Below are 14372 nucleotides of genomic sequence, written 5' to 3' on the forward strand. Positions count from 1 at the left end.
ACCAGCTAGAGGATCAGTAATTATTAGTTCACACAAAGGGTTCTCTACTTTCACCCCACAGCCGGCAAGCTGCCTAAACATAGTTTGCACGAAATTTATCAAACACATGGCTGATGTTTATTGCAAGTGCAAATTCCTATGTTCCTCTATTGTAATCTTGTAACTTTATTAATAATCACAGTTATCCTGCACTGATATTAGGATGCAAACATAGTATATATGAAGCCACTATTGAAGAAAGGCCATTTACAATTCTAAAATTTTTCAGACATTTTGGAAAGTATCCAAATAAACATATGTCCTTAAATGGGGCTTCTTTTTTGGAGTGATGTGAGAGACAGGACTTTATCTAGAGACTCTCAGAAACTATGTAACCCAGAAACTACGTACCCAGAATTTAGGACAATATAGTGAAGAAGGAAGCTATTTGACGTGGAAACGTTACCTGGTCAATGGTGGCGTTCAGCTTGGTAAGTAAAAGGAATCCGCGGCCGTGGACAAGGTATTGTCCGAGGGCTGCCATGTGCGTCTCCTCCTCCTCCTCTTCCTCCTCCTCCTCCTCCCGGGCCTCCACCTGCTGCACCACCGCATTGCAAAGCCGGTTGACATCGGTCAGAAATTCACGTGCCAAAGAGTTACTGTCGGTGCTCATGACCAAGCTGTAAGATAAATATTATAGAAACGAAGATCAGAAACACAAAAATTTACATTTAAAACTATGAGGTTTCATTGATGGTTTTTTATCGAAAGACTCCCTTGAAATGACTAGGTTCTGGTACTTAACCCTGTAATACTTCCAGACATGGCTCTGACCTAGTCAGGTGCTCCGTAAATATTCATGCCTGGCCCTGGCTGGTTTGGCTCAGTGGATAAAGCGTAGGCCTGTGGACTGAAGAGTCCCAGGTTCGATTCCAGTCAAGGGCACATGCCCAGGTTGCGGGCAGATCCCCAGTAGGGGGCATGCAGGAGGCAGCCCATCCATGATTCTCTTTCATCATTGATGTTTCTCTCTCTCCTTCTCACTTCCTCTCTGAAATGAATGAAAATATATTTTAAAAAATATTCATGCCCGGCAGAAATGAGTCCCGGGTGTGAAATGCCTGAGCGTAACCACGCGTGGGCAGGTGCAAACACTAACCAGGGGCACTAACTCGTGAGTGGCGGCTGTGAAGGCAGATCCGGGCTTTCTTAGACAGGTGCACAGGAATGTCTGAGGAGGTGATATCTGAGCCAAAATGTGAAGAAAGGAAGGAAGGGGGCCAGGAAGGACCTGGGCAAAGAGCACTCCAGGGCACTGAGATGAGTGTCTGATGCATCAGATGCTGAGTACGAGAGGAAAAGGTAAAAATTACTACCGAGCGAGGAAAGCCACTCAGCCCTGCTTTCAGGGACTGAAGAGAGGTGTGGAAAGGGGAAACAGAGGTGTCCCCTAGAACAGTCTCTTCCTAAGCATGCAAGTCTCCTTCCCGCCTGCCCTCAGAGCCCTGGCCCCCCAAAAAGGCAACAAGGTCTCTTAACCTGTGTTAGGAGTAGCCCTGCGGACAGGTCAGGCTGACGGGGCAGGAGGAGAGGGACAACCACATCCCGTTTAGCCGTGTTCAGTCTGACAATCTCTCAGACACCAAGGAAAGATGTCACGCGGGCAGGTGGGTGTAGCAGCTGGAGTTCCCGTGGAGAGGCTGGCACGGGTGACTCAACCTGGCAGTCATCACGTGCAGAGGCATTTTAAAGGGACTGGGTGGGTGAGGGAGCCCAGGGCAGCGCCGTCCAGTAGAGCTCTCCGCACTGACAGGCCTGGGGCTAGTGGTGACATACTGAACAGTGGGGGCGCAGAGAGAGAGGAAAGGGGGCAGAGATGAGGTCCTAGGGCTAAGCCCCGTGTTCAGCACCCCTGAATATGTCCTAAAGAATGGCAACAAAACGGGTGGTTGCTTTAAGGGGACCCAGAATAGGAGAGGGTTGTTTTATTCTTTTTTTGTCCCGTCTAGCCCTAACAGCTGAAGCTGGTCCTGAAGGGATGATCCTTGTGCCTAAGTGCCGAGCCTGGTCCCAAATCGCCCAGCCTCGCCCTAACAGCCGAACCCAGTCCCGAAGGGCGGAGCCTCGCCCCCGAGGGGTTTTATTTTTTAAAAAGAAAGACATTATGGAGTATTTGTAAGCTGAAATGTTATAGCACGTTTGTATGGCATGAGAAATGAAAATAGATGAGAAACTGGAATGAGAAAGGATCACCAGGAACGGTGAGTAAGCAGGATGAAAAGGAGCCGATGTCCGCGGGAGAAGAACAGGGATGGTCACCTAATGCAATAAGGACGGCAGAGCCCGCGAGCGCAGATGCAGGAGATAAGTGTGTCTGGCGGGGGGAGGACCGAGATGGGGGTGTTTCCATTTCCTCCGTGAAATAAGCTGCAAGGCCATCGTCAGGGGGAGGAGGTGCTAGCTGACAGGTGGGAACAGGCTTCCTGTGGGGCTGCTCACAGGTACCTAGGACTGAGAGCTGGTGCTCACTAACTGCCCGCCCTATAGCCCACTTCTCCATCCGGCCCCCAAGAATAAGATCTAGCACAGGTGACGTCAGAGACCCGATGAGAAGCTAGGTCTCTCACAGCGGCAGCCCCCTCCTAACCTGCACACGGGGCATCCCTGTTAAAAGGGAAGACGGGGCCTGGCAGGAGGCTCACCAGTGCATTTTACCAAACATTCAAGGAAGGATTAACACCTGTCCTTCCAAAAAATTCAAGAGGAGGAAGGCTCCCACGCTCGTTTTACAAGGTCACCATTTACCCTGATTCCCAAACCAGACGAAGACATTACAAAGAAAGAAAATTATAGGCCAGCATCCCTGATGAACACGAGATACAGGCCGGCCGGCGTGGCTCAGTGGTTGAGCGTTAACCTAGTAACCAGGAGGTCACGGTTCTATTCTGGTCAGGGCACATGCCCGGGTTTCGGGCTCGATCCCCAGGAGAGGGTGTGCAGGAGGCAGCTGATCAATGATTCTATCTCATCATTGATGTTTCTCTCTCTCTCCCTCTCCCTTCCTCTCTGAAATTAATAAAAATATATATTTTAAAAAAGAAAATAGATGCAAAAATCCCCAACAAAATATCAGAAAACCAAATTCAGCAATATGTTAAAAAGATCATTCACCATGATCAAGCTCACTAAAATCTCCAGAATCTATGTTCTTTTACACTCTGTATCTGATTAGAGGGTCAGTTTGTTAATAAGAATCTTTTTTTGTTGTTAATCCTCACCTTGGATATTTTCCCAATTGATTTTTAGAGGGAGTGGAAGGGGGTGGGGGGAGAGAGAAACACTGGTGTGAGAACACACTGATTGGCTGCCTCCTGCATGCATTCCTACCAAAGGCCAGGGAACCTGCAACCCAGGCACATGCCCTTGACGGGGAATTGGACCCTTGGGTCCGCAGATCGGCACTGTAACCACTTGGATGCCTAATTTATTGTCTTCTCACCGACTCCTGACCTTCTCCCCACCAAACTGCTCCTCTCATGAGCCTCACTTCAGTACGCGCCTACTCTAGCTTTCCACTTGCTCAGGATAAAATCTGGTGTTCTGGAAGTCTCCTGTGGACTCTACGACCCTCAGTGCATCCAGAAACCCACCACGCCAACGGTCCTCGGGCACAAGTGGCATCATCGCTGGCCTGGATCATGGCAAGAATCCCGGAACTGATGTCCCTGCTTCTGCCACAGCCCAACCCCGCCCCCTCCCCCCAAAGTCTATTCTCCATCCAACCACCAGAGTGACCTCTTTAGAAAGCAAGTCTGATTCTATCCCCTCTTCATGCAAAGCGATGCGTCTCACTCAGAGTGGAAGCCGAGTCCTCACAAAGGCCTGCAGGCCTTACACTCTGATTCCCCATGCCCACCTAATTCCGGACTCGTTTCTACTCCTCTCCCATCACTCCCTCCAAGCCAGCCCAGCCTCTGTTGCCCCAACATGCCCACACACTCCGCCTGCAGGCTCCTGCAAGGGCCCTTCCCTCCCAACACTCCTCCCCTCCAGGGGTGGACGAATTACCCCCTCACTTCCTTCCAGTCTCATGCTGCAATGTCATCTTTTCCAAGAAGTCTTTCTTCCCTGGCGACCTCTCCTTAAAATTGCAACCCTCGCCCTAGCCAGTTTGGCTCAGTAGCTAGAGCATTGGCCTGCGGACAGAAGGGTCCCGGGTTCGATTCTGGTCAAGGGCACATACCTGGGTTTCAGGCTCCATCCCAGGCCCTGGTTAGGGCATGTGGGGAGGCAAACAATCCATGTGTCTCTCTCACAGCGATGTTTCTCTCTCTCTGGCTCTCCCCCTCCCTCCCATTCTCTCTAAAAATCAGTGGAAAAATATCCTCAGGTGAGGATTAACAAAAAATAAATAAAAAATGTTTAAACCACCAAACACAATGATTTAAAAAAATATGTTGCAACCCTCTTCTCATTCCCTATCCTCCCTCTCCCCTGCTTTTCCTCTTCAGTCCTTCACACCATTTGAGGTAGCACACATCTTATTTATTACCTGAGCCGCCCCCCGCAGAATGTAAGCTCTGTGAAGGGGAGGGGGAGTATCTGTTTACAAAACTGGGGCACACAGTAGGTGCTCAATAAATACTGAGTTTATATATAATTGTGTAGTTTAGAAATTGCTTTCATGTAAATTAAATTATAGCCTTAGCTGGTTTGGCTCAGTAGCGAGAGCGCTGGCCTCAGGACTGAAGGGTCCCGGGTTTGATTCCGGTCAAGGGCACATGCCCAGGTTGTGGGGCTTGATCCCCAGTAGGGGGGCGTGGAGGAGGCAGCCGACCCATGATTCTCATCATTGATGTTTCTCTCTCTCTCTCCCCCTCTCCCTTCCTCTCTGAAATAAATACAATACCTATTTTAAAAATAAATTATATAGTAACTCATTTTCTCCTTATGCTCCCTCTTGTCCAAATTCTCCAGTCTTTGTAGTAACAATAGGAATGTCTGCAAGAATTATCAGAAGAAGAAAAAAAGTTGCCGGCCACCAGCAACGCTCTATAAAACAGCCACTCCGTCTTCATGAACTACACCTATAAAACGCACGCTCGGAGTCAGCATCTTTATTAGCCTAAGGGTGTCTGGGTGTGGACGTGCAGAGTAACTGGGCAGGATGACCAAGACTGGGCAGGGAGAAAAGCCCCGGTCGGTGCGTCCTACCAACCTGTGACGGGCACCTGGGGAAATGCAAGCTGAATTCAATGGCGAAGGAAACATCAGTCCAAAGTCAACACCAACGAGTTCCACTCCCTCCCCATTTGCTACCTGCTGCAAGCAAACCTCCATAACTACCGGGTGCTGACCCTGGGCGTGTACCGTCTGCAGAGCACACGGGGAAGGGTTTATTTTGGTTTAACCGGCCAGGCTGGGAAGCTGATTTCAGAGAGGAAGGGAGAGGGAGGGGGAGGAAGGGAGAGAGAGAGGAAGAGGGGGGGGGAGAGAGTTGGGGGGAGGAAAGAAACATCAATGATGACACAGAATCATGGATCGGCTGCCTCCTGCACGCCCCACCATGGGGATGGAGCCCACAACCCGGGCATGTGCCCTGACCGGGAATGGAACCGTGACCTCCTGGTTCATAGATCCACGCTCAACCCCTGAGCCCCAGGCGGGCCTGGCTGTCCCATGCCGTTTCATCCCACAGGTGGCGGAGAGGAAAGTAATTGCAACCCAGCCAAGGGTCCAGGGATGCCGGGTCAGACGGCGGGCGTCTCCGAGGACCCTGTAGCCTGGGCAAAGGATGTCAAAGGCGGGAGCGCACGGGGGAGAGGATCCGGGAGAGGGCTGGGGGCGAGCAGCCGCGGGGCCGGGGCGCCAGGAGCGCTCGGCGGGGTGGTGGCGCGGGAAACTGTCACCCCGGGCAGGGGAGCCGCGGCACCCGAGGGCCCCTACAGTCCAGGGAGCAGCGGACTGGACCTCCGACCCCGCGCCGGGAAAGAAAGTTCGTGCCGGTGCCGCGCGGCCGCCGCCGAGCTCCCGCCGCAGCGCGAGGCTGCAAAAAGGCTGCGGGAGGCGTCCCGAGCCCCAAGAGGGAGAGGAGGTACCGCCGGGGCGACGGGCCGCGACCCCACACCCGGCTGACAGCCACCCCACCCCCCACCCCGCCTTCCCTCCAGGCCGCGGGCAGGAGCCCGCTCCCGGGGCTGTCGGCTCCTCTCGCCGCTTTACCTCCGGTCCGGCCCCCGCCGCCGCCGCCGCCGCCGCCGCCGCCACCGCGCGCTCCCCTCACACCGCGGATCCCGCGTCCTCGCCGCGGCCGCTGCCCGCTCCCACCCCCGCCCCTCAGGTAACCCAGGAAACCGGGAACACCGCCCTCCCCCCGCATCCGGGCCCGCCCCGCCCGCCCGCATGCGCCTGCGCGTTGGCTCCGCCCGCGCCCGCCCCTCGCTGGTAGGGCAACTCCGCCGTCGCAGGCGTGACGTAGGAGGCGGTGAGCCAATGGGGAAGGAAGGGGGCGGACAGAGGGGGCGGGGCCTAGGGGCGGGGCGGGGCCGAGGGAGGTTGACCCCGCGCCCTCCCCCTGCTAGGGCTGGGCTAAATGAGTTGCATCAGAGCCGGGAAAGCGACAGGCAAACTGCAGGGGTTCCGAGGTTGGAGGGGGGTCCAGGAAACAGGGTAAGGGGTGATGTCTCTATCTCTCTCTCCCTCTCCCTTCCTCTCTAAAATCAATAAACATTTTTTTAAAAAACGCGAAGACGTTAACGGAGCCGGAGCCGCTGTGAAATTAGTGCAGCGCAAAGATGCATTTTTCAACCCAGCCTCCTTCCAACACGGTAGTTAGTGGACGGCGCGTGGTCAACGTTCTGCGCCTTAAAATAGCGGCGCCTGCAGAGGGGGGCAGCCCGGGGCTCAATGCAAGCGTGTTGGGGCTGCATCACTGACAGTGGCTGGCCCGGTCCAGCTTGCCGGGGCCATTTGGGGTTTTTAGAGGACACCGTTCCTCACCCCCCAGTCACTGTGACAAGCCTTGAGGCTTTAGTCCGAGGTCCTGGAGACAGAGCCAGAACTCTGAGGTCTGAGGGTCAAGGGTTCAAGTTCTACCTAGTCATACAAACGCTAAGTGCATGGTCTACAAATGGACAGGAATTGCTTGGGAATCGACCATCCCAGTAATTTTGAGATCCTCCTCTGGGACCTCCTCCAAAATGCCCAAGCTTAGCTCCTAAAAGCTCTCAGGATGAAGGGCCCAGAGCCTGGGCCACGCCTTTCCCCTCCCCCTCCTTCCCCAGCCCAGGCCGGTTACTTTTGTCCTCTCTCCTAACCGCCAAGGGCCCCCAGGTTTTGCCTCTGTAACTTGTTTCCCAAGGCCATTCCTTCTACAGCTCTCTCCTACCTCTGTGACTTTCTAAATACACTTTCTCTTATTTAAAAAAAAAAAAGAAAGAAATAATTTTCCTTTAAGCTGGATACCAAATGCAACGTTGAATAGCTCCCACTCCTGACTGCCTCAATGACAAGCAAAGTACTAATTGCCCAGGGGTGTGGTTTGAAGGGGTTCTCCAGTGAAATCCCACACCTTGACACGTCTCCCCCGTGAACTCTGAAGTTCAGCCATTAGCAGCTCATACCTTTGGGCACAGGTTGCCCACTTCCTCTGGCAATCTATAAAAATGCAAATATGTGGTCCTGGAGAGTGTGGCTGGGTTGGTTGGAGCATCACCCCGCGCACCAGAAGGTTTCGTGGTCAGGGCATATACCTACGATTCGGGTTTGATCCCTGGTGGGGGCATGTACAGGAGATGGCCCATCAGGGTGTGTGTGTGTGTGTGTGTGTGTGTGTGTGTGTGTGTGTCTTCCTCTCAAATCAATCAATACATTTTCAAAATGCAAATACTCCAGGAATGGGCAACAGCCTAAAGGGGAGCACAATATGCCACCCCAAAATGTGCCGCTTTGGCATGTGGCTTATTTTGAGCTGAAGGCAATCAAGACCCAGCCTACGTAGGAAAAAGTTGGACCGCCCCTTTAACTGCCTGAAAGATTTTCGATAGGGAGCCTACGCTAGGAAGAGCGCCATGACCACAGATAAGCGTTTTATCTGAAAGACTCCCCTGCCTGGCTGGGCAAACATCTGATGACCCAATATCTGCTCTCCTCGTCTTCCTATCAATTGTCCTGCACCCCCTTTGAAGCCCCGGGCCCCTAATCCATTCCTCAGCTCAGTTAATTGGCTGACTGCCTTTGGGGCCCATATTTTCGTAAGATTCCAATACATCTGAAATTAAATTTGTTTTTTTCTCCTCTTCATCTGTCTTATGTCAATATATATATTATTTATTTCAGAGAGGAGGGAGAAGGAGAGAGAGAGAGAAACATCAATGATGAGAGAGAATCATCGATCTGCTGTCTCCTGCACACACCCCGCACTGGGGATCGAGCCTGCAACCCAGGCATGTGCCCTGACCAGGAATCGAACCCGTGACCTGCTGGTTCATAGGTCGATGCTCAATCACTGAGCTACACCGGCCTTGCAGTCTTATGTCAATTTAAATAGCAGACCAGCCAAGAGAAGAAAGGAAAAAATTTCCACCCCTGCGATACGAAATCCCTAACAAGTTAGTGAAAGAGACGCATCCGGGAAATTGTCAGTTGTTTAACAAATATAGCTGACTCTCCAACAAGTTGGGGTGAGGAATCCCAACCCCCGCCCCTCCCCCCACACACATAATCAAAACCCCTTATATAACTTTTGATTCCCCCAAAACTTAACTATAGTCATCCCTTGGTATCTATAGAGAATTGAGTCCAGGATTGCCCCCCATCGATATAAGAATTCACGGATGCTCAAGTCCCTGATATAAAATGGTGTCGTACAATCCACACAGTTGGCTCTCTGCATCCTCGGATTCCCAACAATGGAGGGAAAATACTGTTTGCCATCCGCCGTTGGTTGAATTCTCAGACGCAAAACCTGAGGATAGGGAAGGCTAACTGTCTATTTATTGAAAAAAAAAAAGTGCATATATGAGGACCCACACAGTTCAAACCCTGTTGTTCAAGGGTCAGCTGTACATCATGAACACCTATCCTGTGCTAGGTATGAATGTCCGTGAACTCAAAAAGGAAGGAAAGTCAAACTTGACCTATTTTTACAGTTTTACCAAGAACGAAACCGACTCTTACTTACACATCAAATTTCAACCACTACTACTAATCTCAAAATGCCCCCCCTCCTTTTTATTTAACGGACTAAAGAAGTCATAAAAATGTAAAGTTTCTGTTTCTCTTGCGTGGAAGACCATAGGTGATCATGAGTAGATGAGAATGAAACAGAGTTTATCTGACAACGGTACCCAATTGGCCCTCAAAATATTCCGTATTTGTTAAAGGCACAAAGTAATGTCATTGTGACTTTTCTCTGATTATCTGAGTTATAAAGTGTTTTAACCAAGCTACCCCAGTACTGAGTTTGTTCAAGAATATCCTACAACATAGATATTAAGTGTACATATTAGTTTTGGAGTGCTTTACTTTATTAGAAAGCCTATGAATCTTTTAAAAGTTGCTTTTTTTAAATAGGTACCTTGCAACTTTAGTGAAGAGCACAATTCATAATTCATGCCTCCATTAAGTTGTTCAGCAACATCCACTCCTTATTGCGAAATGTATCAGGTTAGATTTTAATAAGATTCTTTAACGTAATTTTCTCTACTAAATCTCTGATAGCATTTTATTATTATTTTTAAATATATTTTATTGATTTTTTACAGAGAGGAAGGGAGAGGGACAGAGAGCCAGAAACATCGCTCAGCTGCCTCCTGCACACCCCCTACTGGGGATGTGCCCACAACCAAGGTACATGCCCTTGACCGGAATCGAACCTGGGACCCCTCAGTCCACAGGCTGACGCTCTATCCACTGAGCCACACCGGTTTGGGCTCTGATAGCATTTTAAATCCCCCAAAGTATGTATACTTTGCTTTAAAAACCCATGTCGTGCCCTAGTCGGTTTGGCTCCGTGAACAGAGCGTTGGCCTACAGACCAAAGAGTCCTGATTCAACTCCGGTCAAGGGCACGTACCTTGGTTGCAGGCTGCTCTCCGGCCCTAGATTAAGTTTGACTTTCCTTCCTCTTTGAGTTCATGGAAATTTAGTACTTAGCACATAGTATGCGCTCACATAGTAGGTCTCTCTCACATCGATGTTTCTCTCTGTCTTTCCCTCTCTCTTCCACTCTCTCTAAAAGATCAATGGAAACATATCCTCGGGTGAGGATTAACCAAAAAACAAAACAAAACAAACCCATGTCATTGCATTAAAAAAATTTGTAACCATCCTATTTTATGAGATGATCTTTTCAACAGCTAAAAAAGTGCTAGAAGAACCTAAATTTCCCTTCTTTGCTGGGGAAACCATGCAGAGTGTGCTTTCCTGTCATAATTTAAGTAAGTGGGAAAGGCTGTACTTGTGGGAAACTGTCATTAATTCTTATAAAAGCTTCTTCTTTTTTTTTTTTTACCTTTTAAATCGAGATTGTTTTTCTGCCCAGAACAGAAAATATATGATGCAGTAATAAATTCAAGTGTTAAGACAAGTATACAGTATGGAAAATGGAAGTGTCCTGTGGTCTCAATCCAGAAATAACCACACGTGACATATGCCCACCGATGTTTGGGGGCAGCTAAACGTATTTTAAATGTGTGTTTCTTTTAAATATATTTTAAATGTGTGTGTGTGTTTTTAAATATATTTTTATTGATTTCAGAGAGAAAGGGAGAGAGAGATAGAAACATCAATGATGAGAGAGAATCATGGATTGGCTGCCTCCTGCATGCCCCACACTGGGGATCGAGCCTGCAACCCGGGCATGTGCCCTGATCGGGAATCGAACCGTGACCTCCGGATTCAGAGGTGGACACTCAACCACGGAGCCACACCGGCCGGGCTCCAGTGCCATGTTTTAAAGTCCCATCAGCAGCTTGCCTACCACTCTTCGAGGTCCCTGAAATTCCACTTCTTACTCAAAGACACTTTTTATCCAAGTGGGAATGATCGAATGCTCCATCCCCCCTGAGCCCATCTGCACCCACTTATGGAGTGAGACCTTGTCATGAGGCCACGCCCCAGACCAACAATCCGGGTTCCCTGGCATCCAAGCCTTCGAGCTGGAATCTCTCCAATGAGGGACCTGGGCTCCCCCTCTCCAGCGTAGGAGCTTCGTTCTCCTTCCTTTCCGAGCAAGCCGTCTGCAGGAGCCGGCCCCCGAGAGCTCAGGGCTGCCCGGAGCCCGCCTGCTGATCCCCTTCCCTCCGGGGGTTCAGCCGGGCACCCAGCCTGCCCACCCAAGCCGCCACGCTCTCGGCTGGCACCGGGGAGTCTCACAAACACGTGAACCTGCCTACATGTGTGTTACCTTCTTCAGGAGAGCAAGGAGCCCTTCTCTCTCCGGTCGTCACTCTGCAGGGATGTTCACTGCACCGTCGCTATCGGCCACATACCCTGTTCCCTGCAGAGAAACGGGTCTCCACGCCCCGGGCCGCTCGTCTGCGGTTTGATCCTGGCTTCCGTTCAGCTGAGTGCGAGCAGGATCCCTGTCCTGGCGTTAGAGGACACGCACAGTTGACTCACCCAGCCGGACCCCCATCAGATGGCGAAGGTAGATCCCCCAGCACTCCCTGAGGTCCCCCGAGGAAGATGCAGGAGCAGATGGCGAAGGCAGTAGCTTCATGCACCACAAACAAGGGCCTCAGGGCACAGCCCGCCCCCACGGAAGGATCGGGGAGCCACCCAGAGAGGCGATGCACCCAGCAGCCTGGCTCCACAGCCGCTCTCCTCAAAGCCAAATCCTCCCTGGAAATGGCTCCGCGGAAGCCCAAGCTGCCTCTTCCATTCAGGGACGGGGCTTGGGAATCTCTGTGTTGCCAGGAAGGCGAGTGGCCTTCTCTCCCTCCCTCCGGCTCTTTGGCGGGTGGCCACGCTTGGGTCACATGGGGAGTTTGGCAAAGCCAGTCCGATCCCTCTGCCGTGTAGCTGCAGTCGGGGTTTCCAGTCAGTGATTTTGAGGTGGCTCCTGTGAGTCATGGTGCCCTGATTCTCCCGCAGAGGGGGAGGGGCATGTTGGTCCCCGTGAGCATCAGCGGTACTTTTTTTTTTTTTTAATTATTATTCATTTCAGAGAGGAAGGGAGAGGGAGGGAGAGAGAGAGACATCCATGATGAGAGAGACTCATGGACCGTCTGCCTCCTGCACGCACCCCAACCGGGGATCGAGCCTGCAACCCGGGCATGTGCCCTGACTGGGAATCAAACAATGACCTCCTGGTTCATAGGTCAACGCTCAACCCCTGAGCCATGCCAGCCAGGCTATCATCAGTATTCTTGGTTTGAGAATCCAGAAGTCCTTGGAGGACACAGAACTGAACTAAACACCAGCGTGTGAGCCCTGAGCCCCGCCTCTGTCACTAACCACCTGGTGCAAACGTGCGCCAAACCCCTAGTTTTGGGCCCTCCCTCTGTGCTGGCCTCCGCCTCTGTCCTTTTCTTGATGCTATTGTTCTGGTGAAACATGTGCTTAAACACTATTGTCATCTTACATTTATTTATTTAAAAAATATATATTTATATTGATTTCAGAGAGGGAGAGAGAGAGAGAAACATCCATGATGAGAGAGAATCATGGATCGGCTGCCTGCTGCACGCCCCCCACTGGGGATGGAGCCCACAACCCAGGCATGTGCCCTTGACCAGGAATGGAACCTCCTGGTTCATAGACCGACAGTCAACCCCTGAGCCACAATGGCCGGCCGGGCTAGGGCAGATTCTAGTTGTAACCTGTCTCACCTGAGTCCACCTGCCCGGCCTCTGCCTGCCTCCCCAGCCAATGCTCCCGGCCTTGCTCTCGCTCTCCCCCCCCCCCCCTCCCCGCCCCCGCTCTGGAGCCTGCGTGGGCACAGCTCCAGGTCTGGGCCCTGGACGCTCCGCCTCCACGCCTTCCTGTCTTTGCCCACTTGAGCTTAAAAACCACATCCTTAGGAGCCCTTCCCTGCCCCGCCTCTATCTTCTCTCCCAGCATCCTGCTGAGTCCCCCCACAGCGCTCATTACGACGAGTGATTGCATGGTTCTTCGCTGCCTTTGCTACTTTCTGTCTTCCTGCCCCCCGGAGGATCATGGGAACAGAGACAATGCACCTTTTGGGGTCATTGCTCTATCCCCAGAACCTCCTCCTTAGCAGATGCTCAACCAAAACGGGTTGAATAAGTGAATAACCACTTATGTCACTTTTCCTCCGGTTTGGTGGCTTGGGAGCTGCCCAGTCTTTGTGACCTGTCCCTCTGAGCAACTCTCCTCCTCCTCCTCCTCCTCCTTTTCCTCCTCCTCCTCTTCTTCTTCTTTTAAAAAATACATTTTTATTGATTTCAGAGAAGGAAGAGGGAGAGAGAGATAGAAACATCCATGATGAGAGAGAATCACCCATCAGCTGCCTCCTGCACGCCCCACCCTGGGGATCAAGCCCACAACCCGGGCATGTGCCCTGACCGGGAATCGAACCCTGACCTCCTGGTTCATAGGTCAACGCTCAACCCCTGAGCCACGCCGGCCGGGCTTGTTTTTTGGAAAGCAGAGTGAAAAGAGGACAGATTCTAGTCAAGAGACCCAGGCTCTGCCGAGACCGGTTTGGCTCAGTGGATAGAGCGTCAGCCTGCGGACTCAAGGGTCCCAGGTTCAATCCCGGTCAAGGGCATGTACCTTGGTTGCGGGCACATCCCCAGTAGGGGGTGTGCAAGAGGCAGCTGATCGATGTTTCTAGCTCTCTATCCCTCTCTCTTCCTCTCTGTAAAAAATTAATAAAATATATTTTTTTAAAAAAAGAGTAAATATTTTTTTTAAAAAAGAGAGAGACCCAGGCTCTGGTCCTCACGTGCTGGGACTCACTACCTCTGCCACATGCCTGGGGCTCATTTTGCTCATCGGCCAGGACGGGGCTGGAGCGAATGGTCTGATGTTCCTTTAGGGGTGACATCTTAGTTTCTCAAGACGACCAGTATGTCCCGTCCCTCCTCCCCAGCACACGCTCTGTGAAGCCACGAAGCCCCTGCTGGGAGTTCGGTCTTAGCCACTCGGATGCCAGTTCATTTATTATTTAATCGCGGAAAAGAACCCTCTCCTCTTCCAGGCTTAGCGGCGGGGATCATCTTAAATTCCCTGAGTTTCAGACACTCTGCTGGGAGAGCTGGAAAACTAATCAGCAATGGGCAACGGGGAAGAGAGCAACCTTGGTTTGTAAATTCTGTTGTTGTGCAAAAGTGCTATTATTATTTTAACGATGTTTTTATTTGTTTCAGAGAGGAAGGAAGAGGGGAAGAGAGAGAGAAACATCCATGGTGAGAGAGCATCATGGA

General features: G+C 51.4%; 1 protein-coding gene across 1 annotated transcript in view; it reads right to left on the reverse strand.

Moving 5' to 3' along the window:
• Positions 1-11745, reverse strand: part of LYST (lysosomal trafficking regulator) — a 77667-nt gene extending 65922 nt beyond the window's left edge. Inside the window, exons 1-2 of the mRNA XM_008149782.3 lie at positions 11387-11745; positions 446-659 (exon numbers count right to left, since the gene is read on the reverse strand). Of these exons, the coding sequence (XP_008148004.2) occupies positions 446-652 (207 nt within the window). The 5' untranslated portion in view covers positions 653-659; positions 11387-11745. The remainder of the gene's footprint in view (positions 1-445; positions 660-11386) is intronic.
• Between the last annotated feature and the right edge of the window lie 2627 nt (positions 11746-14372).

The sequence above is a fragment of the Eptesicus fuscus genome, chromosome 24, assembly GCF_027574615.1.
Source record: "Eptesicus fuscus isolate TK198812 chromosome 24, DD_ASM_mEF_20220401, whole genome shotgun sequence".
NCBI classification, from domain to species: domain Eukaryota; kingdom Metazoa; phylum Chordata; class Mammalia; order Chiroptera; family Vespertilionidae; genus Eptesicus; species Eptesicus fuscus.